Source organism: Peromyscus maniculatus, chromosome 4 (genome assembly GCF_049852395.1).
Source record: "Peromyscus maniculatus bairdii isolate BWxNUB_F1_BW_parent chromosome 4, HU_Pman_BW_mat_3.1, whole genome shotgun sequence".
NCBI lineage: Eukaryota > Metazoa > Chordata > Mammalia > Rodentia > Cricetidae > Peromyscus > Peromyscus maniculatus.
The window spans coordinates 2,627,547-2,652,529 of NC_134855.1; the positions used below are offsets into that span (position 1 = coordinate 2,627,547).

The 24,983-nt window shown below is 37.0% G+C and overlaps 1 protein-coding gene across 25 annotated transcripts in view; it reads left to right on the plus strand.

Annotated features, from left to right (window-relative positions):
• The window catches only part of Strbp (spermatid perinuclear RNA binding protein), a 181,166-nt gene that overhangs the window by 115,896 nt on the left and 40,287 nt on the right, over nucleotides 1–24,983 (plus strand). For all 25 annotated transcript variants that reach the window (XR_006070957.2, XR_013050279.1, XR_013050280.1 and 22 more), the window contains 7 exons: nucleotides 1,353–1,444; nucleotides 5,617–5,712; nucleotides 7,146–7,257; nucleotides 7,855–7,952; nucleotides 8,160–8,271; nucleotides 17,725–17,817; nucleotides 18,425–18,624. Coding sequence is in view for 21 of the 25 variants with exons in the window: in XM_076568485.1 (XP_076424600.1) it covers nucleotides 1,353–1,444; nucleotides 5,617–5,712; nucleotides 7,146–7,257; nucleotides 7,855–7,952; nucleotides 8,160–8,271; nucleotides 17,725–17,817; nucleotides 18,425–18,624 (803 nt within the window). In the remaining 4 variants the exon portion in view is untranslated. The remainder of the gene's footprint in view (nucleotides 1–1,352; nucleotides 1,445–5,616; nucleotides 5,713–7,145; nucleotides 7,258–7,854; nucleotides 7,953–8,159; nucleotides 8,272–17,724; nucleotides 17,818–18,424; nucleotides 18,625–24,983) is intronic.

Here is a 24,983-nt window from a genome sequence, read left to right on the forward strand (position 1 = left end):
GGGCATTATGCCTTCAGGTTTAGAAATATTTTAATTAGTAGAATAAACACTAAATTTACCACTATAGAGTCACTGATAACTAAGGAATCAAAAAAGTGTCCATGTTCTTGTGCACCATTTAAAGATATTTACATCTCTTGGACCATGCTGTATACTGCATATCTACTCTTAATGAGAATATTGAGAAATGTTGGCAGGATACATATTTAAAAGCGTTCCTAAGAGAGAATGATGAATCTGACTCAGGGTTAGACAATTCTTCTGTAGGAATCCATTTGTAGAACTATGCTTTTAAATAATGCATCAAGACTTGAAAAGTTGACAAGCCTGCTTCTCTATACTTAGTAGAAATGAATTTGGTGATAGAAACTTAGATTTAGTATCATGTAACATCTCAAGTATGTGGGTTTATTGTTTACCATGTTTCATTTTTGCTGCTTTTGACCATCTCAAACAATTGTGAAATGTAAGGCAAATGAAATGACCATGGTTATGTAGCAGTCTATGAGTTGCCTTAAAGAAAAAGAGATCAATAAATATGAAATACATTTCTGTTTATTTTATATTTGTAGTTTTAAAAATTTGGCTCCAAAAAGAAATACTGAATGAACTTCAAGGTAACTGTTGAGATTCTCATTAGTGTAGTCAAGTTTCTAGTGGTAGTTATTTTAGTGACTGGGGTTGTATAGAAGTAAATAATTTCTTTTTTTGGTCACACACAGTATACTTTCAGCTTATCCAACTTTACTATTACATAAGAGGTCCAACTTTTTTAGACTCTGATCAGTGATCAAACTTTCTTCTATTAAAAAGTTTTTAATTGCTGGATGGTGGTGGCACACACCTTTAATCCCAGCACTTGGGAGGCAGAGGCAGGCGGATCTCTGTGAGTTTGAGGCCAGCCTGGTCTAGGACAGAGCGAGTTCCAGGACAGGTTCCAAAGCTCCACTGAGAAACCCTGTCATGAAAAACAAACAAACAAAAAAAAGTTTTTATTGCTATTATTCCCAGATGCCCTTTTTTGTAGCTTGCCAAATGAAAAAGTGCTATGTATTTTTTTTCCTTGATGGTATACATGTTCATTAATAAGATACCTGATTGATTATAAGAAGCAGTGGTCACTGATTCCTTTGCTGAATGAATTCTTCTAGTTTTCCTTGTACTTTTTCACAGAATTTGATGACTGTTTATTTAAATAATGTGCACTTAATTAAAAAAGAGCAAAATAACCAAGTTATGAAAATTTTTGGAGTCTTATAACAAATGCTGCTTTCTTTTGGTTTTTATTGATAATTTCTTAAGAATCCCCTTTCAAACTGTATCTGTTTTCCTTTATCCCATTTTGCTACTAGAAAATGTTATGATGAAAGACCCTCCGGACCTACTGGACAGGCAGAAATGCCTAAATGCCTTGGCTTCTCTTCGACATGCCAAATGGTTTCAGGTTGGCATTTTGTTATTTCCTTACTGTTCTGTGTTGATTTTATTTGGAAAACCTTCCACTTAATGTTTTCTGTGTGTTATATGAAACGGAGATACTTTGTAGCTCATAGAGTTATTGTTGGAATAAATTAGATTCTTTGGATAAAGTACCTAGAATAGCTTCAATTGTGGTGTGTGTGTGTGTGTGTGTGTGTGTGTGTGTGTGTGTGTGTGTGTGTAGGCCAGAGGTCAACTCAGTGTCATTTCTCAGGAGCCACCCGTGTTGTTTGTTTTTGCCCTTTTTGGGGCGCCTACCACCTAGCTCCCAAAATGAGTCACACATGGAGGCTTATTCTTAATTATAAATGCCTGACCTTAGCTTGGCTTATTTCTACCCAGCTTTTCTTAACTTAAATTATCCCATCTATCTTTTGTCTCTGGGCTTTTCCTTTTCTATTTCTGTATACTTCCTTTGTTTCTTACTCTGTGGCTTGCTGTGTAGCTGGGCCACTGGCTCTTGGGTTCTCCTGCTTCTTTGGCTACTTCTTCCCTCCAGATTTCTCCTTCTATATCTTCCCTCTGCCTGCCAGCCCTGCCTATCCTTTCTCCTGCCTTGCTCTCCTCCGTTCAGCTCTTCTTTAGACTGTCAGTTGTTTCAGACAGGCTCTGTAACACAGCTTCACAGAGTTAAATGAATGCAACACAAACAAAAGTAACATACTTTAAAATAGTATTCCTCAACATTCCGCCCTTTTTTTTTTCTAAACAAAAATGAAAGGTTTTAACTTGAACATAGTAAGACTGTATACAATAAGAAAAATTGTCAAGTAAAGATTACATTCACAGTGTACTGAATTCCAATTCATTTGTGTCTGGTAAATTTAAGAAAATATTCAATAATCTATCTTATTTTAGTAAATCCAAAATTTCATACTTAATTTACTTTTTATCATATTTAAGAAAAACTGCAACTTTTAAGTGTCTAGTCTTCAACTCCATCAAAAACCCCAGAAGGATATAATATTATTTGAGTAAACAATAAATACATTGCAAACAACTTCCAAAAAACCTAGAAATGACAGAGAAATATGACTGCCTGGATAGTCACCCAAAGTTTCTCTGCAACATTGGAGCATCCATCTTCAGCCTACAGGTCCATAGTATCTGGCAGACTTTTCAATGAAGCAAGAAATTTGAAAGACTGTCCCACCTATATTGGTAAAGTTTAATAGTCACTTTCCTCTGTGTTTGGCAGTTTCTTCTGTGAAGCAGGAACCCTGGAAGGGCTATCACCCTTGTTTTGAAAAGTTCAGCAGTCACTTTTCTGTGGGTCAGGCATGTCCAGTTTATACAACATACTGTCCAGCAATCCAGGCAAGAGCAACTTCTTGCCCAAATGGCTAGCCTTGCCATATTGAAAGCAAACTCCATAAGGAGTTTCTTCGATGCCCATCATCTCTGAAGTAAATTGGTACTTCCAGAAACAGATGTGTCTTACTGTCATGAAAAGCCCTAAGTTAACAAGACATTTTAAATGCCATACTCTGTAGGTCTTTGAAAGGTTTGAAGACCTTTCTTTCTTTCTTTCTTTCTTTCTTTCTTTCTTTCTTTCTTTCTTTCTTTCTTTCTTTCTTTCTTTCTTTCTTTCTTTCTTTCTTTCTTTCTTTCTTTCTTTCTTTCTTTCTTTCTCTCTCTCTCTCTCTCTCTCTCTCTCTCTTCTTTCTTTCTTTCTTTCTTTCTTTCTTTCTTTCTTTCTTTCTTTCTTTCTTTCTATCCATCCATCTAAAATATATCTATATGATCTGGAAAGCATACTTAACATTTATAATTTTGACTATTATAAATGGCTAACCACTAACTTATGTTCCTGATTATCCTATATAGTTTATAATAGTAACTTTCAAAAACTACAATTTCACCCTGTATTTCCAAATGAACTGCATAGGCATAATACCTCAAACAAAAATAGAAACATGCATACAATATGTTGTAACAAAAATAACCTTAAATTTGTATCAATATACAAAAATCCTTTAAACAAGAGTAGGAACATATATACAGTATGTTATAACAAAAATGACCTTAAATTTACATCAATATACAAAAGTCCTTTAAATAAGTGTAGAAATATATATAACAAAACATAAATTTGTATCAGTATACCATATTCTAAATGATATCAAACATCCATAACCCACCAAATAATCAAAAACCACCCATACCCCCCAGCTCTTGGGAATGTGGGCATAGTTTTCTCTAGACTGTTTCTTGCTGGCTGTGGGCAAAAGCATCTTCTTTAGGGGTCCCTGAGAAAGTTTGAGATAATGGCCAAGTTGTGGGAAGACCAACAGTAACCTTTGCTGAATAGATATCACCTGTCAAGATTCAGGAGGTCTCCCTTGATCACACATGATCAATATTCCTGAAGAAATCCCCAACCTTTCATCTCCCATGGGAACAAAACTCCAAAGCATTTTTGATTTCTATTTGTCAAATAGATTTTTTACTTCTTTTTATTTAAGGCATTCCTAAAGTATCTAGATTGGTTCAGTTTAGCAGTCCAGTTCACAATCCCATGTTTCTTAACACCTGTCTTTTGCTTCTCAACAATCAAAAAATTCAAACTCAACACAATAACATACAGGATCCAGACTCCCTGTCTATTTCCCATCTTGCATGGCTTTTTTCTTTTACTCTCTATTTAATGACTTTATTTTTAAACTCTTTCTTTTTATGACTGTTTATACCCATATTCTTTCTTTCTTAAGCCTACACACATTGTAAAACATACTGGAACCTGTTTAGAGCTTTTTTTCCATCTGGACTTCTTTTACTGCATATCTTTTAGCATTTTTTAACCATGAAAGCAAACCTTTAAACTGCTAACCTACACTTGGATCCTCCATGAGTGGTTCTCAACTGGCTTTGCCTGCTTCTCGGGTTGTGAAAGTGAAGCCTAAAGTTCACAGGCCTGGTCGGAGGTTTGTAACTGAGAACTGCATTCTACTTTCCCAGAGTTCTAGAATGCTGAATCTTGCTCTGTGGCAAGCATTTTTACTTAGTTTTTGTCCTACTTAACATACTAGCTGCTCAAGGGCTTAGTGTCTGGCAGAAACTCTTAAAGGAGCTGTATTTTTTTTTTTTCTTTAAGTTTTCTCAGGCCCTATGGAAATTTGAGCTCCATGTTGGGCTCCAAAATGTGTTGTTTGTTTGCCCCCCACCACCCAGCTCCCAAATAAACCATACATGGAGGCTTATACTTAATGACAAATGCTCAGCCTTAGCTTGGATTGTTTCTTACCAACTTTTAACTTTAAATTATTCCTGTCTATCTTTGGCCTCAGTGCTTTTTCCTTTCTCTATTTCTGTATACCTTGTCTTTCCTTCTTACTCCTTGTCTGGCTGTGTAGCTGGGTGGCTTGGTGGTTAACCCCTAAAGTTCTCCTCCTTCTCTGGTTACTTCTTCCCCCCAGATTTCTTTTTCTATTTCTTCTCTCTGCCTGCCAGCCCCACCTATCCTTTCCCCTGCCTTGCTATTGGCCATTCAGCTCTTAATTAGACCATCAGATATTTTAGACAGGCACAGTAACACAGCTTCACAGAGTTAAACATATGCAACATAAACAAAAGGTAACACACCTTAAAATAATATTCCACCTTACTTTTTTTGAAAAAGGGCCTCTCACTGAGATCTGCAACTCATCAAGTAGGCTACACTGACTGGCCAGTAAGCCCCAGGCATCCTCCACTGCTGTTCCCCCAGTGCTGAGATTCTAAGTGTGTGCCACCACACCTGGCTTTTAAAACATAGATTCTGAGAATTGAACTCAAGCCTCCATGCTTGCATAGGAAGCACTTTATCCACTGAGCTGTGTCTCAGTGTTTTGTTATCATGTTATTTTTTTTGGCTTACTAGTCTGAATAGTGGAGAGTGGCTTGTGAAATCTAAACAAGGAAAAGCTGAAAGTTAAGATAGTGCCTGGAATAGGGTTGCCATGAGTTTACAAAGAGAATTTTTATATTATATTCCTTTTACCTGACTTTCTGAACTTGCTATTTTTCATAACTTGTGCTTGATAACCAGTAAATCATTTGCTAATTGGTATTCATTTTTAAAAACTTATCCATGATCAATGTGTTTCAAATTAGGAATGGATTTTTATAGGGATATTGGAATCATTTTGTTTGTTTTAGGCAAGGGCAAATGGATTAAAATCATGTGTAATTGTCCTCCGCATTCTGCGTGATTTGTGCAACAGAGTACCTACATGGGCACCATTGAAAGGATGGGTAAGTACTTAAATGTGATTAAAAACAAATCTGAAGCTACAGCAGAGGAAATTCTAGAAATGATGTTACTATAGAATGACTGTCTTCTGAGTTAATTAAGGTGTACATTGTCTTTTTTTGCCCTAGAATTAATTATGCAATTTTATAAATTCTTTTATGCATATAACTTGTCTCTTTTGTCTTGTCATTTGTGTTTTAGACTTGATATATGTATATGAAAATTGCAAATCTCTCTCCCTTTCTCTCTCTCTCTCTCTCTACACACACACACACACACACACACACACACACACACACACACACACACACACACACACAATCCCGATCTAAAGGTTTTATACCTTTTAGAAGTAAGTCCTGTTTTGCTTTTACTCTGGATTGATGTCACTCATGAATCACTTGCTGCTGCTGATCGCCTTCTTGGCTGGTCCATTGCCCTCATTGTGTTGTTACATTTCTGTGGAGACTCTCTGATAGACTGGTGTCTTTGTAATTCTCATGAATTGTAGACACAGATCCAACGTGTTAGGTTAAATGCAATGTATTTCATAGCAATTAGGTTAAGTGCAGTGTTTGCCTGATATTAATTACTAATTAGAGACATAACATATATTGTAACACTGACTTAATTTGGAAGTTATTATGCTTGATCCAGTCAGGACTATAAGTTACAATTTTATGAAAATAACTTAAAGTTGTAAAGGTTCATTTATAAAATAATGAGCAATTATGAATATTTATGCAGCTTCATAATTTTCAGTGTATCTAATACAGTGGTGTAGTTCTTTGTTTATTATAATTGTTGCTCTTGGAGAAGGCTATTTGAAGGAACTCAACTTTTATAGTTGAGTGCTTAAAAACCTGCCTTTCTGAACTATAACTTGCTATTTCTCATAACTTGATTTTTTGGTTTGCTTGGTAACCAGTAAATTATTTGCTAATTGGAATTCATTAAAAAAAAACTTATCTGTGATCAGTGTGTTTCAATTGAGGAATGGATTTTCTAACAGGGATATTGGAATCATTTTGTTTGTTTAGGCAAGGGCAAATTGATTAAAATCATGTGAGTGTTTCCTAACTTAAGTGGGATTTAGATAGACCAGTTGCTACCTTGGTTATTTATTAGCTATTGCTCATATTAAAACTTGTTAATCTTAAATGAATTATATGACTGTAATTTATTCATTTTCTTCTTTCTAAAAAACCATAAAGTTTTTGTCTCAAATATTTTTCAGAATATATCTAAAAATTCTTGATTTAAGAAATGATTGCATCAGAGTAGATAATCATGGGGGAAGAGTTAAAAATGGACCTTAAATATTAAATTGTCTATACTTTTTTGGCTTCCCTTAGATAGAAATGTCAGCTCACATTTAACTGGAATCCTTTTAACACTTGGTGCATGTACTAATTTGTAATTTAATATCTTCTAGCCACTAGAGCTTATATGTGAAAAGTCTATAGGTACTTGTAATAGACCTTTGGGCGCTGGGGAGGCCTTGAGACGAGTAATGGAGTGTTTGGCATCTGGAATACTACTTCCTGGTAAGGGTTTCAAACTCTCAAGGCAGAAGAATAAGAAAAAAGTCTTACTTTAGTTAATTTATCTAAACATATGCTAAATGTTTGTCCTCTGCAGAGGAAAATGATGTGTAGGAGTTGTGATCTTTGGAATTTTAGCAGCTCGAATGTTTGTGTGTGGAAGAGTGCTGTAAAGCTTTTCCATAGTTCTAATTTGTGTTTTATATGTACTAACATAAAGGGTACTAATAGATACTGTGTCTGCTATGCATTTGTTTCACCTAGAAGTCTGAATCTGGAAATGTAAATGCTTATTTGAAAAGTATGAAGTTCATTTTGGTTGCAAGTCTGTTATTAAATTTAGAAAAATTAAATATGTAATCTATTTAAAGTTTCATCATGTTGTTGTAAATTCTTGGAGTAAGGCTCATTTTGGTATTAGGTGACTTCCCGTAAAAAAATGACAGGTGCTAACACTGCAAATGACAGATTGTCCTTAATACTCTACTTATATGAGCAGACTTTTAACTTAGTTCTACAGTTTTTTCTCTTCTCTCTTTGTTATTTTGCTATGTTCTAAACTCATTTCTAAATTTTTATTTTTCCTTGCCTTTGCCAAAGGGGGTCCTGGCCTTCATGATCCTTGTGAGCGAGACCCAACAGATGCTCTGAGCTACATGACCACTCAGCAAAAAGAAGAAATCACTCATAGTGCACAGGTATGAAACTGGTGTATCACTGATTGCTTAGAAAGATACCATAATTTCCATTTCTGAATTGTTCTGTGTGGCTACATTTCTTGTATGTTTAAGTTACGGAATTCTACCAGTATAATAACAGTATGTAAAGAATGTCATTTGAGTTAAATGTCATATAAGCAAGAATGGTTATTGAGATTTCATTAAATATAATGTTTTATTCTTTAGCATGCACTTAGACTATCAGCCTTTGGCCAGATTTATAAAGTGCTGGAGATGGACCCTCTTCCATCTAGTAAGCCTTTTCAGAAGTATTCCTGGTCGGTTACTGATAAAGAAGGTGAGTATGAAAGGGTTTTTGTTGTTGTTGTTGTTTTGTTTAATTAGAGTTGAGGGTTAACATTGGTGGTGTGCACCTTGTTTAGGGGAGCTTAAACATTGGTCATCCCAGTTATTGCTTTTCTTAACTTAATTTGCTTCTATCCAAAATATCAGTGATATTAGCCTGCTATCTTGTTTGTTCTTATTAGTGATCAGCTTATTTTCCTGTGTTGCTAGATTTTGTTACTGCATAGACTTAGAACCATGCTTTAGGCTTCTGGTCTAAGAGGAGATAAACCATAAGTTAAGAAGAGACATTATCTCTGCCACTGGTCAGTGTGATGAACTTTCTGAAGTTTGCAAGTGATTTGTACAAAGAAAGAGAATCAAAAGTATAGGGGATGAAAAAATGTATTGGGAAATTCACGGCCACCTGTTTGTACTTGTCTGCCTGTACTTATTATGTGACAAAATGTTTCCTGGGTAGATGAAACACATTCATCTTCTCACCCCAGATAGACTCAAAACAGACCAAAGTACAGATATCACCAAAGTCCAACTTGGTGAACCAGTGAGTTTTATTGGGGTTACTGTGGGTGAGGGTCACTTACAAGATCAGGAATGACTCAGAGGCAGCTACATCACCAATGCCCACCTTCGCACAGGTGACAGCTCACAAAAGCTGGGAGCCTGGAGCACACTGCACAGCCTGCAGGCAGCTCAACAGGTTGGAGAGTGTCTTTCTAGGTGTTTCAGTTGGTCTAAACCTCTTCCAGGCAGCTCTTTTTGTTCAAGAATCTTCTTTGAGCTGGGCTCTTCTTATTCTGGCAGAGAGAGGCCTAGTGAATCTGGTTAGTTTCAGGGAGTTCTTGAAATGGTTTTTCTATTTTCTAGGAACGTCTGTGATTTCTTTTTTAATGTCTTAAAGTTTTTATTTTATATGTTTTACTTTTATAGTTATTCTGAGATTGTGTGTGTGTGTGTGTGTGTGTGTGTGTGTGTGTGTGTGTGCTATATGAATGCTGTTTTATTTCTCTCTTGGCATGTTTGTTGTTTCTATATAGGAAGGCTGCTGAGTTTTGTGTGTTAATGTTATATCCTGCCAGTTTTGAGAATGTATTTATGAGCTGTAGATGTGTAAAGATGTGGCATCTTTAATGTTTAAAATCATACTGTCTGCCAATACCGTTACTTTGACTTCTTCTTTTCCTATTTGTATCTTCTTGATCTTCAGTTTATCTGCTCTAGCTATGACTATAACAAGATAGTTGTTTTGTTCCTGATTTTAGTTTAGAATGATATTGGCTATGGTTTGCCTTTATTAAGTTGAGATTTGTCCCTTGTAACCCTAGTCTCTTCAGGACTTTTATCATGAAGGGACGTTAGGTTTTGGTAAAGGCCTTTTCTTTTTTTTTTTTTTTTTTAAAGATTTATTTATTTATTATGTATACAGAGGAGGGCCCAAGATCTCATTACAGATGGTAGTGAGCCACCATGTGGTTGCTGGGAATTGAACTCGGGACCTTTGGAAGAGCCGACAGTGCTCTAAACCTCTGAGCCATTTCTCCAGCCCCGGTAAAGGCCTTTTCTGCCTCTGATAATCATGTGGTTCCTGTCCTTTAGTCTGTTTATATGGTGGATTCCGTTTATTGATTTACATATATTGAAACATACCTACATCTCTGGGATGAAGCTGACTCAATCATGGTTGATGGATCTTTTCATATATGCCTGCATTCAGCTTGCAAATATAGAGAACTTTTACTGTATTTATCAGAGGTGCTGGCTTATCATTTTCTTCTTTTGTTGAGTTTTTTGTGATTTTGGAAATACTGACTTTGTGTTGTAATGTCTCCCTTTCATTTCTAATTACAATTAAAAATTATGTGTATGAGTGGTGTTTTATTGTTTTTGTTTTCCCCCAAGACAAGGTTTCTGGTGCCTGTCCTGGGTCTTTTTTTCTGTAGACCAGGCTGGCCTTGAACTCACAGAGATCTGCCTGGCTGTGTCTCCTGAGTGCTAGGATTAAAGGTGTGCGCCACCACCGCCTGGCTGTGTATGAGTGCTTTGCCTGCAAGTATATCTGTGTGCCATGTGTGTGCCTGGTGTTCATGGAGGCCAGAAGAGGGCATTGGATCCTTTGGAATTGAAATTATTGATGATTGTGGGCGACCATGTGGGTGCTGGGAAACAAATCCAGATCCTTTGCAACAGCAACTAATGCTCTTAACCTCTGAGCTGTCTCTCTAGCCCTCTTCTCTAAATTTGGATCCAATTTGGATTAGATCCTTCCTGGTTAATTTGACTAAAGGTTTGTCAATTTTGTTGTTTTAATTTTTTTCCCCCAAAGAACCATCTCTTTACATCATTGATTCTGTGTTGTTTTTCTTTCCTGTTTCATTAATTTCAGCCCTGTGTTATTTCTTCCTGTCTACTTTGTTTGGGTGTTCTTGTTTTTGTTTTTTTAAGCATTCAAGTACCTTCCTATTAGGACTGCCTTTACTGTGTTGCATGGATTTTGGTATGTTGTTATGTTGTGTTTTTATTTTGATTCATTTTTTTTTTTTTGGGTTTTTCGAGACAGGGTTTCTCTGTGTAGCTTTGCGCCTTTTCCTGGAACTCACTTGGTAGCCCAGGCTGGCCTCGAACTCACAGAGATCCGCCTGCCTCTGCCTCCCAAGTGCTGGGATTAAAGGCGTGCGCCACCACTGCCCGGCTATTTTGATTCAATTTTAAGAAGTTTTACACCCCCATGGTTGTCCTAGAACTTGCTCTATAGACCAGGCTGGCCTTGAACTTAGATCTGACTGCCTTTGTCTACCTAGTGCTGGGATTAAAGGCATGTGTTACTGCTGCCTGGCTTAAATTTCCTTTTTGATTTCTCCCTTGACCCAATTTTCATTTAGTACCTTGTTTCCATGAGTTTGTCTGCTTTATGCCATTTCTATTGTTGTTGGAATTCAGCTTTATACTCTTGTGACCAGAAGATGCAGGATATTTAGTTTTCCTATATTTGTTGAGACTTATATTGTGGTCATTTTTGGAAAAAGTTCCATGGGCTGCTGAGAAGAAAGTAAATTCTTTAGTGTTGGCATAGAATATTCTGTTAGGTTCATTTCATTTATGATGTCATTTAACTCCAGAGTTTCTCTGTTTAGTTTGTGTCCAGATAACCTATCAGCAAGAGCGGTTATTGGAGTTGTACACTTTCACTATATTAGCATCAACCTGTGAGTTTCAGATTGTTTATTGTACAAAATTGTGTGCCCCTTTGTTTGTTTTGTAAATGTTTAGGATTGTAATGAATTGTAATGTGCTGTTGCTGAATTTTCCCTTTAATGAGTGTGAATTGCCTTTTCCTGTCTGTTCTGTCTTGTTTTGGCTTGAAATCCATTTTGCTGAGTATTAGAATAGCCTGTTTATTAATTCAATTTGCTTGGAATATCTCTTTCTGTCCTTTTATCCTAAAGTGGTGTCTGTCTTTAATGAGGAGATGTGTTTCTTGTAGGCAACAAAAGGACTCATCCTGTTTTCTAATCCTGCTGTTAGTCTGTTTTTATTGGAAAAATGAGACTGTTGCTATTTAGAGTTACTATTGAGCAGTGTTTATTAATTTTTTTTTATTTTGTTGTTGTGGTTGTATTGATTTTTTTTTTTTTCAGACCTCTTATGGTTAACTGTTCTGGGGTTTTTTGTTCCTTCCTTCTCTTGGGTATGCTTAATCTTCTCTTTAGACCAAAGTATTACTTATAGTATCTTCTGTTGAATTGGCTTAATAGACATGAATTCCTCAAATTTGTTTTTATCATGAACATTTTTCTTTCTCTTCCAGTTATGACTGAAAGTTTCTTTGGGTATAGTAGTTTGAGCTGATAGCTGTGGTCATTCAAAAACATGTAGAATGTCAGACCAGGTCTTTCTTGCTTTCAAAGTCTATATTGAAAAATCAGGTGTTATTCTGATGAGTCTGCCTTTATATGTGACTTGGTCTTTCTTTTTGGAAGCTTTTAATATCTTTTCTTTGTTCTGTACATTTAGAATTTTTATCATTTTGTCTCTTACCCCGTCCCCATCTTGTTTTGTTTTCTGTATGCCTCTTGTACCGTGATAGCATCCCTTCCCTTAAATTTCGGAAATTTTCTTTTACTATTTATTTTGGAAAGTATTTTCTGTGCCTTTGACCTGGGTTTCTTTTCCTTCTTTTCTACTTTGTATTTTAGATTTGATTACTACTAGGGGTGAAGAAATTTTAACTACTGTTCAGAGATGGGAGTACATGTTGCCAATGCAGTTTGTGGAGTGAGGGCATTCTGAAATTTCTAAGTGCATTGTTTTTGAGATGCATGTGTACACATACTATGTTCAGGTTAAGGAATTAGGCTGCCAAGTACACTTATTAAAATGTGCATGTGTGTGTGAATCTGTATACATAACCCAAACCAAATTGGGGTCCTAGGTACTGAACTCCTGTATGTGCTTACTTCACTGTTATATGGCAAGTTGTAATTAGTCTCCATTATACGTGACTAAGCAAACAGAGAATAGAGGTACTGTTTGTCCTTAAATGTTAAATACTTAAAATTGCCTATGTGTAGATTATGCTGAAAATATTTGTTATTGAACAGATGCATGTATGAGTTTATAATGGGAACAATAAGGGATACTGGCTTTGAGTGCTTCTGAGGATAAAGTTGTTACATATGAGAACTAAGGATGGTACCAGACCTCAGAAGTGATCTTATTACCAGACCATGAAGGTTATAAGACTTGCTTTTTATAAATGTAAGCCCATATTTTCCCTTATTAGCCCCAGGTATTCGAGTTCTTTTCCAATGGCAGGGCTGATAAAATGAAGCCACAGAATTCTATCCATGTAGCTTGCATACTTAAATCCATGTATTTAACCAGCTTATACTTTCTAGTCAGGGAGCTGCTTTTAATAATAGGATAATGAGTGGAAAAAGGATTGAATAAACATAGTTCCTATTTTAAAGCTTCTATTTCTTAAAAATTTCACTCTAGAAGACTAATATACTTATAGTTGTATGCAAACAAAACAGCAATGCTAGGTAGACATTGCTGGAGAACATCAAGTTTGAGCTGACTGGAAAATACTGACTCAAGCAATTGCTGAACTGTTTATGCCAAGGGACAATAAATCTTGATAGTGAGAAAATACAGAATTTCACTGTTATTACATATTTTTCCTAGAATTATCTAGAAATTTTGTGGCATGAATATCTTGAGCATAGTTTTTCTCAGGAAAAGTCCCGTGAACTAATTTTTAAGTTGAAGACAGAATTCATTAATGTACTTTGGCAGGCTGATGACCTTTCCTCTCTTTCTCCTTTGAACCTTTGGCAGCAAAGCACTTTTATTAGTATCATTTTCTTTAGGTTCCTTTCCATTATGTTGTTTCTACCTCTCATGTTAAAATACTCTATAAAATAGAAGACAAGTAGAAAATACCTTTGACCTGCACCAACTGCAATTAAGGACACATAAAATGTATATGCAAATAGGCAATACTACACAGTGTTCTGATTAAGCAGGAAGTTGATAGTGGGTAAAAAGCCTTGTAGAAAACTGTAAATAAAATCTTGCAAAAGACTTGTAATTCGATGATCAGATTTATAAAAGTGTAAGATCTTAATATATTGACAATTTATAGAAGCAGTTTAGAAATACTTGAAAAGGTAGATCAGTTCTTCTAAACCAATTATTGTTGGTTGTTTTTTCTACTCTTATGGGGGCCTGCCACCCAACTCCTAAATAAATCACACAGGGAGGCTTATTCTTAATTATAAATGTCCAGCTTTAACTTGGCTTATTTCTAGTCAGCTTTCCTTAACTTAAATTATCCCATCTGTCTTTTGCCTCTGGGCTTTTTCCTTTTCTTACTTCCTTAATCTTATTTTCACTCTTACTCTGTGGCTGGCTGTGTGGCTGGCCCCTAGCATCCTCTTCTCCTTGTTCTCTTGCTCTTTCTTTTTTTTCTCCCAGATTTCTTCTTCTTTTTATTCTTGGCCTGCCAGCCCTGCCTATCCTTTCTCCTGCCTCACTGTGGGCTGTTCAGTTCTTTATTATACCATTAGGTATTTTAGACAGGCAAAGTAACACAGCTTCACAGATTTAAACAAATTCAACATAAAAGAATGCAACACATCTTTGCATCATGAAACAAATGTTCCATAGCATAAACAAATTAACACATCCTAAAATAATATTCTACAACATTTCTCCCTTTTTGTCTGCATAAAAAAGTTTCAACTTCAACATAGTAAAACTGTATACAACAAAAACAGTTTTCAGGAAAGAATCAAATTTTACAATATTCTGTCTATTAGTAGTTAGCATATTCAGAGAAAGTAATGCACTATCTATCCTATCCAAAGTTTTACACCCAACTTACTCTCTATCATAACTAAGGAAAACTGCAGCTATAACTATCTAGTCTGCAGCTCCATCAAAGACCTAGAAAAATGTAATATTATGTAACAATAGAGACCGTTGGCTGCCTGTACAGTCACCTAAAGTTCCTCTGCAATGTTGGGCCATCCATCTTCAGCCTACAGGCCTAGAGCATCTGACAAATTTTTCAGTGAAGCAGGAAATTTGGAGGACTGTCCTGCCTTGTATTGGCAAAGTTCATCAGTTGATTTCCTCTGTGTCCTGCATGTCCAGCCTGCACAGCACATTGTCAGCAGTTAAAGGCAAGAGCAGTTTCTTTGCCCAGTAGTTAACCTTGCCACAGTGAAAGCAAACTCCATAAGGAGTTTCTTCAGTGCCCATTGTCTTCTCTGCAGTAAATTGGTGCTGCCAGGAGCAGATGTGTCTCATTGTCATGAAAAAAGTCTTAGGTTGACAAAACATTTTAAATGCCATATTCTGTAGGTCTTTGAAGTGTTCAAAAACCATTTATCTGTCTAAAAATACATACATAAAAAATCTGTATGATCTTGAAAGCATACCTAACATATCTACAAATTTTATTGTTATAGATGACTAACTACTTACCCGTGTTTCTTGATTATCCTAAATAGTTCATAATAATAGCTTTCAAAAACTAGAATTTTTTACCTTACATTTTTAAAGGAACTGCATAGGTGCAATATCTTAAACAAGAGTAGAAACATATATACAGTGTAACAAAAATAACTTTGTATCAATATACTATATTCCCCTAAATGATAACAAACATCCATAACCCACCAAAAATAATCAGCTGCCTCCCATAACCCCACTCTTGGGAATGTGGGTGTTGTGTTCTCCAAACTGCTTCCTGCTGTCTGTGGACAAAACATCTCTAGGGTCTCAGAGAGAAGATTTGAGATAATGGCCAAGTCCTGGGAAGAACAGGAATAACCTTTGTTGATAGATATCACCTGTCAAGATTCAGGAGGTCTCCCTTGAACAAACCTGATCTATATTAACCCAGAATGAATCCACAGCTCTTGTTTCCTGTGGAAACAAAAGCAAAACCTCTTCTCCAAAGCATTTTTGACTTCTATTTTAAAGTTAAGGCATTCCTAAAATTTCTAGGCTGGTGTATGTCCTCAGTCCCTCTTTCAATTCCATGTCTCTCAGCAGCTGTTGTTTGCTTGTTAGCAATCAAAACATTCAGAATCAACACAATACTGTACAGGATCCAGACTCCCTGTGTATTTCCCATCTCTATGTGGTTTACTCTTTTTTATTATTTTACTTCTCTCTTTAAAGACTTTTTTTTATTTTTAAATTCTTTCTTTCAATGACTGTCCATACCCTTTTTCTTTTCTTTTTTAAGCCTCTGCCATTGTTAAACACATGGTAACCTTTTTAAGGGTTTTTTTCCATCTGAACCTGCTTTCCTGCATATCTTTTAGCCTTTTTTTGACCACACTCACAAACTTTAGACTGCTAAGCTACACCTTTAGACTGCTAAGCGTGGTTCTTTTGGCTTGTTCTACCTGCTTCTAGGTTTGTGAGAGCCAAGCCTAAAACTTGTGGCCTGGTTGGAGGTTTGTGACTGAGAACTGCATTCAGTCTTCCTAGCCTAAGCAAGCTGGTACTTATGTTGCCATAAGTGTTTTTACTTAGCTTTACTTCTAGTTTCTATTTAGTGCTGCTGGCTGAACATCAGTGCCTCATGCCTCTTTTCATTTTTCAGCTTTCTCAGGCCCTAGGGATATCGAGCCTCACATTGGTATGCCAAATGTAATTGGTTGTTTTTGCTCTTTATTAGACCATCAGGTGTTTTAGGCAAGCACAATAACACAGCTTTACAGAATTAAACAAATGCAGCAAAAAGAATGCAATATGGCCGGGCGGTGGTGGCGCACGCCTTTAATCCCAGCACTCGGGAGGCAGAGCCAGGCGGATCTCTGTGAGTTTGAGGCCAGCCTGGTCTCCAAAGTGAGTTCCAGGAAAGGCGCAAAGCTACATAGAGAAACCCTGTCTGGAAAAACAAAAAACAAAACAAAACAAAACAAGAATGCAACATATCTTTGCATCATTAAGCAAATGTTCCACAGAATAAACAATTGTAAAACATCCTAAAATAATCTACAACAACTAGCTACTTTTAATCATCGGACACGTAGATGATAGGCTTTTTGTTCAGTTTTATAACAGATGTGAATATATGCCATTCTAGTTTGGTCTGTGCAGTAAAGTACCTTAGACTGGAAAACTTGTAATTATAGTTATGCAAGCTGGAAGTTTAGGCCCAGTGCTCCAAGAGAACAGATGTTGGGTTGTTTGGTAATGGTCCTTTTCTTTTTTCTTTTTGGTATTTTGAGACAGGGTCTACATAGCCCCGGTTGCCCTGGAATTTACTATGTAGACCAGGCTGGCCTCAGACTTAGAGAGATCTGCCTGCCTCTGTCTCCTGAGTGCTGGGATCAAAGGTATGTGCTATCACCGCCCAATACTTAGTAATAGTCTGTTTCTTTTCATTTTCTTCCTCTCCTTCTCCTCTTTTCTTCTTTTTCCTTAAAAAAAAAAAAAAAAAAAAAAGACAAGGTTTCCCTGTATAACCCTGGCTGTCCTGGAACTTGCTCTGTAGACCAGGCTGGCCTTGAACTCAGATGTGCCTGCCTCTGCTTCTTAACAGATGGCACTTGCTATATGTCTTATTGTGGAAGAGGCACTCTTTTTCAGGCATATTTTACCACTCTAATGTTCATTAGGGTTGTGTCTCACAACTTCCCTCAACATCTTTGCATAGGGGATTAAGATTCAGCATGTGAATTTTAGGAGGATAGAAGCATCCAGACTAGCATAGACATACACATATCTGAATAAATGTAGAATAGGTATTTATAAAAATGATAATAAATGGTTTCAAAAGATCATTGCACATTCTAGATTATAACTATGGCATTTTAATTGATCGTTGAAAAACTCATGTGATCTTTTTGAGATTTTTCTACTCAAACATTAAAAGGATTCTTGTTTTAACTGACAGTGAAGATCTCAAAATTGTTTGTAGGTGCTGGATCTTCAGCTCTAAAGAGGCCATTTGAAGATGGATTAGGGGATGATAAAGATCCCAATAAGAAGATGAAACGAAACTTAAGGAAAAGTATGTAAATCATTATTCTGATTGTGGGAACTAGAGAAGGTTTATTGCTTCAGAAAATAATAAATGAAGAGTTTCATTGACTTGAATTAGAATTTTAAGAATAGACCTTAGTTGACAAAATTGGTAATTGAACTTTGAGTTTCATTGCTTAAGACATCAATGCTGACAAATAGAAATTAATGGGACATTATTTTTAGCAGCCTATTAGTATAAGAAATTTAAAGACTACTCATGGAGAGAATTTGTATTTTAAAATTCTCATTTTTGTAAACACATGAGAAATTTAAAAACATTATATTTATTTTATTAGACATAATAAATGAATGTTTTGCCTGCATTTATGTATTTTCACCATGTGCATTCCTGGTGCCTGTAGAAGTCAGAAGAGGACATCAGGTACCCTAGAAATGGAGTTAACAGGTGGCGGTGAACCACCATGTATGTGGATGCTGGGAACTGAACCCAGATCTTCTGCAAGAGCAAGTGTTCTTAACTGCTGATCTGTCTTTCTAGACCATCACATGGGGAATTTATAGTGGCTAATGGGATGGATAAGATATATTGGCTTTCTAGTTAATTTCTAATCTATTTTCTTTTTCTTTCATAGTTCTGGACAGTAAAGCAATAGACCTTATGAATGCACTAATGAGATTAAACCAGATCAGGCCTGGGCTTCAATATAAGCTTTTGTCACAGTCTGGCCCAGTCCATGCCCCAGTCTTCACAATGTCTGTAGATGTGGATGGCACAACATATGAAGCCTCAGGACCATCCAAGAAAACAGCAAAACTTCATGTAGCAGTGAAGGTACAGTATTCTTTTACTTGCCAGTGCTCCCTTTGTTTTGTTCAGATAAAGTGCTTACCTATATCTGTAAGGCTTTAAGGACAGTGACATAGAAACTTCTTTCACCTATGGATCACATTTGTTAGTGTTGTGACATAATATGTGTTGATTGTATGCAATTTAGACAATACAGAAATTGTATGCCACATTTCTGAGGCAAAGATAATATTATACATGGTGCATTGTTCATAGTGATGCTTTGTTCTTGAGAATATTTTTATAGGGAATAATAATGAAGATGTTTGAATAATCATGCATATAGATAATCCCCAAATAATGAATCTCTCAATAAATTTGATTTATTGTAGACTAATGCCAAAATGTCATAGATCATGCATGTACAATGAAGACTGATTTTTATTCTGTCATTTAATAGTATATGGTATAAAATAGAATTAGTCTGTTTTCATGGATATTACATTTGCTAAAATAGTGTTAAAGTAGAGCAAGCAGTATGCTAGATGCTAAGGAAAGAGTTTATGGAGTTTAAGTGGAGTTTATGGAGTTTAGTGTGGCTAGGATGGAGATACAGATAATGCATATATGCAAAGTATATAGTGTGCTAGTGATTAGAACTATACAGAAAAATAGTAACAAGGTGATAAAAAATACCAGACAGTCCATTCTGCTTTGTTTATAAATTTAAAATGAGACTACAAATTGAACCCAAGACTTAAGACTAAAAAAAAAAAAAGAGTTTAATTACTGCTTTGGTTGTTTTCTATTGCTGTATAAAAACCATAATCAAAATCAGTGGGGGCAGGAAAAGGTTTATTTCAGCTTACATCTTACATACATCATGTAGGGAAGACAGGGCAGGAACCTAGAAAGAAAAATTGAAGCATAAGTAAGCTATGGAGGAATTCTGCTGAACTGGTTTGCTCCCCGTGGCGTTCTCTGTCTGCTTTCTTATTGCCTCCCGTGGTGGCATTGTCCCCAGTGGGCTAGGCCCTCTCACATCAATCAGTTAAAAAAAAAATACTCCACAAACTTGCAGACAGGCCAGTCTTATGGGGGCATTTTCTTAATTGAGAGGTTCTCTTTTCCCGGATGACCCAAGTTTGTTTCAAGATGACAAAAACAAACCATTGCAAATGAGTTGTGCTGAATACCCTGAGAATGAACTGCAAATTTAAAGCTAAATTCTGTAGTGAGTAAGACAAAAAGCTTGTGAAGTAAACTGTTTATGGCATAAGAACAGTCAGTTGGTTTTTGAGAGTCACAGTTGTGTTTGTTAAGTGTCAGATGGGCATTTCCTCTTGGGTCGATCTTTACAACATTGGATACCAGTGATCCTTAATGGATTGTCTCCTTTTACTGTATGCTAATAGCCTCATAGCAATTTGTAGTTCATTTTTTTAACGCAGTCTATTAGATGCTATTTTTATTTGATGCAGTGATAACAATATTATACCACGATGGATTATTTTAACCTAACTTTTAGTAAAAATGGTGGACTTGTAGACTTAAGAGTTTTTCATTTTGCTTTTTTACATTCCGAGGGTATATAAGCACACATCTGAGGCATCAGTTATAATCCCAGTGGCATTGGGTCAGAGGAGTGAGTTAACATCCTTTTTATAATTTGTGTTTCAGAAGATGACTTTCTTGCTTTTTCTCTTTCTCTCCTCTTTCTTTCTTTCTTTCTTTCTTTCTTTCTTTCTTTCTTTCTTTCTTTCTTTCTTTCTTTCTTTCTTTCTTTCTCTCTCTCTCTTTCTTTCTTTTTTTTTTTTGTCTTTAATTGCAGTTTGGGTAGAATGTGCAGTTGAGTAGTAAGTCTGAACTATGTGAAGAGTTGAGATTTGCCTGTTTTGAATAGCCACTCAATTAGATTGCTGATCCACTCAGAGGAGATGAAATATCAGAGTAAATCAGCTTTGAAGCTTTGGATACCCCTCTGTGGATAATTTGTTTGTTTGGCTTATGATAATTATTCAGCAGTGTGATATGGAGATGTAGTCAGAAATAGCCTGTGGTTCGTTTTGGGTCTCCCCAGTCTTATACTAGTTTGTGTACTGGATAGCTATATTCTAGAGTTTGCTTTCTGTGTTGAGGCAAAGAGTTCTTCCTAAGGTTTCTAAGTTTTAATGTCTCTCTGTGTGTGTGTGTGTGTGTGTGTGTGTGTGTGTGTGTGTGTGTGTGTGTTGGGGAGGGTGTACATGTGTGACGGTATGAGTGACTCTCAGAGTACAACTTTCGGGAGTCTGTTCTCTATTTTTAACTTATGAGATCTACAGATCAAACTCAGGTCATCAGATTAGGCAGCAAGTACCTGTATCCTCTATCTTGCCAATACAAGCTTTTCAGGTAGTTTTTATTGTATAACTGGCTTTTCAAAAGTTGGCTTTTCTTTTCTTTTCTTTTCTTCTTCTTCTTCTTTTTTTTTTTTTTGGTCATGTATGTTTGTTGTAGTTTAGAGAATGAATGAAACATCCTTAATTCCAACAGTTAGAAATAACAGCAACAGGTTTTACATTAAGTGCAGAAGGTGCTTATTTTTTCCCAAGCTTTATTTTTACTTAAACTTGCAATTCCAGAATTCAAGGAAGTTTAACTGTTTGATGTAATCATGGAATTTGTACTAATTGGGTGGCAAGACCCAAGCTGAATTGATGCAGGGCATTTTTAAATCTTTGTTATTCCATTTAATGTTTCTGTATATGAATATAGGCTAGTACCTGAGAATTCACTTGGGATTTGGCAAATAATTTGGTTTTATATTAGGTTTTGGAAATAGAAACTTAAGAATTCTCAAAAAAAATTGGCCCTAAGAGCAGTGGACCTACATGTTGTGTATAAATATGTACACAAAGTAGTTCCCTGTTGCTTTGCTCATCTAAACATAGTTATTTTTCTATTGAAGATTGTTCTAATATTAACTGATGGCTGAAAAATTTATTTTTATCAAGTTATCATAAAGTACTTGTTTTGAATGTCTTAGTTTATTACTTTGCATATTTTTGACCTTGTCTGATTATCCTCTAAGATAACATTCTAGAGATGGAATTACTGGGCCAAAGTTAATGAATAATTCATTACTTCATTAAAAAATGTATTGGGAATCCTATTATATATCAGTTTACATGCCAGATTGCAGTCCCTGAAGGTCGTGCACCTATTTACAGATGACTCAGAGGCAGTGCTGCCCTTCTGAAGGCAGATCCTTGAACAGGATTTTCAGAAAGATCTCTCCCAAGTCAGAGTACAACAAACCAACTAGGAATTTGTCACTGCCATGAGAGCTGGGCTCAGCTACCCAGCTGCAGCTTCCCTCTCCTTCTGCAGCTCTTTTTTTTCTGAGAGCCCCTGACAGGGTGCATTTAACATACTCCTGTCATGAAAGTAATTGTGCTTTAGTGTGGAGAAAAGACAATGAGGAGGGGACAAGGAGTGAAGACTTTTTTTTTTTTTAAATCACAGGTCTTCTCTGTGTAGCCCTGGCTGGCCCCAGAACTCACTCTATAGACCAGGCTGGCCTCGAACTCAGAGATCTGCCTGATTCTTCCTCTAAATGGCCCTGAGTAAAGGCGATGAGTGAAGACCTTTTAGAGAAGTGTTTAGATCCATTAGGTGTTCTGAACCTGAGACCAGATCTCCATCCTACAGAAGCTATGAATCTTAGTTTCTTTTGAGCACAGAACCATGGAGTATTTTCTTTTTACTTCCAGTACCCAGTCTTTGAGGGTAGCTCATCTTTTTTAGTCTTAACCTGTATCAGACTCAACTGTCTTCCAGGAAAAAATGGGCCACAGTTACATATATAACTTGCTTTCAGGTTACCTTGTTTCAGTGAATTATCTTTTTTTTTTTTTTTTTTTTTTGTTTTTTGAGACAGGGTTTCTCTCTGTAGCTTTGCGCTTTTCCTGGGACTCACTTGGTAGTCCAGGCTGGCCTCGAACTCACAGAGATCCACCTGGCTCTGCCTCCCGAGTGCTGGGATTAAAGGCGTGCGCCACCACCGCCCAGCTACAGTGAATTATCTTAATTATCTTGAGAATTTTAAGCTCAGTTGATGTGTTTAATATGTTTCACTATGTTTTCTAGATACTTTTTTTTTTTGGTTTTTCGAGACAGGGTTTCTCTGTGTAGCTTTGCACCTTTCCTGGATCGCGCTCTGTAGACCAGGCTAGCCTCGAACTCACAAAGATCCACCTGCCTCTGCCTCCCAAGTGCTGGGATTAAAGGCGTGCGCCACCACTGCCCGGCGTTTTCTAGATACTTAAGCCAATTTTCTTTGATGTACTGGTTTTGCTTGGTTTTGTCTTAACATTGATTTGAAACAAAGTTTGGTTCTACTGAAGAAAGTAGACCAGGACAGTTATTAAGTAGGTGAAAATGGATTTTACACAGGAAATATTGCAATGGGTGGTAGTGAGGAAAACATCTTAGTATGTAACTGGACTGAATTCTCACTCCATAATTTATTGCCAGGATCAGAGAATGATGAATGGGTGGGAAATTACTAAGAAGAAATATCAGGGGTAAAACATGATTTCTGACTAAACAGAACCAGCAGAATTTGTTTTCTATAAAAAAAAATTGTGTGTGTGTGTGTGTGTGTGTGTGTGTGTGTGTGTGTGTGTGTGTGTGTTTACGCGCGCGCGTGCACACGGCTATAAAATGTGTACATGTGTATGTGGGGCATCCAACACAGAAGAGTGCATTGGATGCCCTTCTTTATCACTTTCTGCTTTATTCCTTTGAGCAGGGTCTACCCCTGAACCTGGGGTTTGCATATTCTGGACTATGCTTGAAGCCAGCAAGTCCCACTGGTCCTCTTGTCTCTGCCCCACATGGAACTGAGATTACGGGCATGTACAGGATGCCCTGCTTGTTGCATGGGTGCTGTGATCCAAACCCAGGTTCTCATGATTGTGCAGCAAACAGATTTCACTATTGAACCATCTTTCTAGCCCCTGACTAGCAGGATGCATTCTGAAGGCAGGCCAAGGCAATTGGACATCATACGTGAGATTGTGTGATATGAGAGGATTTGGTCAGATACTGTGAATGATAAGATTAGGAACAGAACCAGTGTAACCTAGCAGGATTCTTGCTGCAATTGGGCTACTGAGAATGAGGAACCTAATTTAAAAAGTGGTCCGGCTGGGGTATGGTGGTCCACACCTTTAATCCCAGTACTTGAGATGCAGAGGCAGGTGGATCTCTGTGAGTTCGAGGCCACCCTGGTCTACAGAGTGAGTTCCGGGACAGCCACGGCTACACAGAGAAACCCTGTCTCAAAATTAAAAAAAAAAAAAAAAAAAAAAAAATGGTAGAGAGATTTGTAGCTAGACTTTGGTACAAGTTTTGTAGAGATCTGAGAACTCTTCACTTCTGACTTCTTTAGCCCATTCTAGTACTCTGAGAAGGTGTGTGATGGAGAATGACTTGAAGTTTCTTACTACTCCTGTCCCTTGTCTGCCAAACCCTGCCCCTACCCTGGCATGTCTGCACCACCACACCACCACCCACACTGAAACAAGGGCTTCATGTATGCCAGGCCAGAGCTCCACTGCAGAGCTATGTCTCTACCTTTGATTAGCTATTTTAAAGATTTATTTATTTTTATATGTGTGTAAGTGTTTTGCCTTCATGTATGTATGTGTGCTGGTGTTCGTAGTGGTCAGAAAAAAGTGCTGGGTCTCCTGGAACTGGAGTTACAGGTGGTTGTGAGCCATCACCTGGGTGTTGGAAACATAACCCAGGTCCTCTGCAAGATCAGCCAGTGCTTTTAAGGGCTGGACGTCTCACCAGCCTGTTATTTAAAAATAGTTATTAGAGCTGGGCAGTGGTGGCACATGCCTTCAATCCCAGCACTCGGGAGGCAGAGGCAGGGGGATCTCTTTAAGTTCGAGGCCAACCTTGGCTACAGAGTGAGTTCCAGGGAAGGCACAAAGCTACACGGAGAAACCCTGTCTCGAAAAACAACCACCACCACCAACAACAACAACAAAAGTTATTAGGTATCTAATTATCTTGAAAGTGGATACTGTATCCCTTAAGAGATAATACATCACTTTTATAAACGTTGTAAATGTCCTGAATTGTATTGCTGTCTTTACTTGGGTTAATAAATAAATGACTTAGGACAGTCGAGAAGAGCAAAGCAGGAAGTGGTATTCAGTAATTAGCATTGAGGTTTCAGTTGTCTGTGTTAAACTGAGAAACATTCTCTCCCCTGCTGTGATGCTGAGATTTGAACCTAGGCCAGTGCCTGCATCCCAAGCCACATCCCTCTCTGTGCCTCTGTACTAGAGGAGAGAAGCCCTATTGTTGGTCAGTTCAACTTTGACCCATGGTGGGCATTAGTTTTGTAC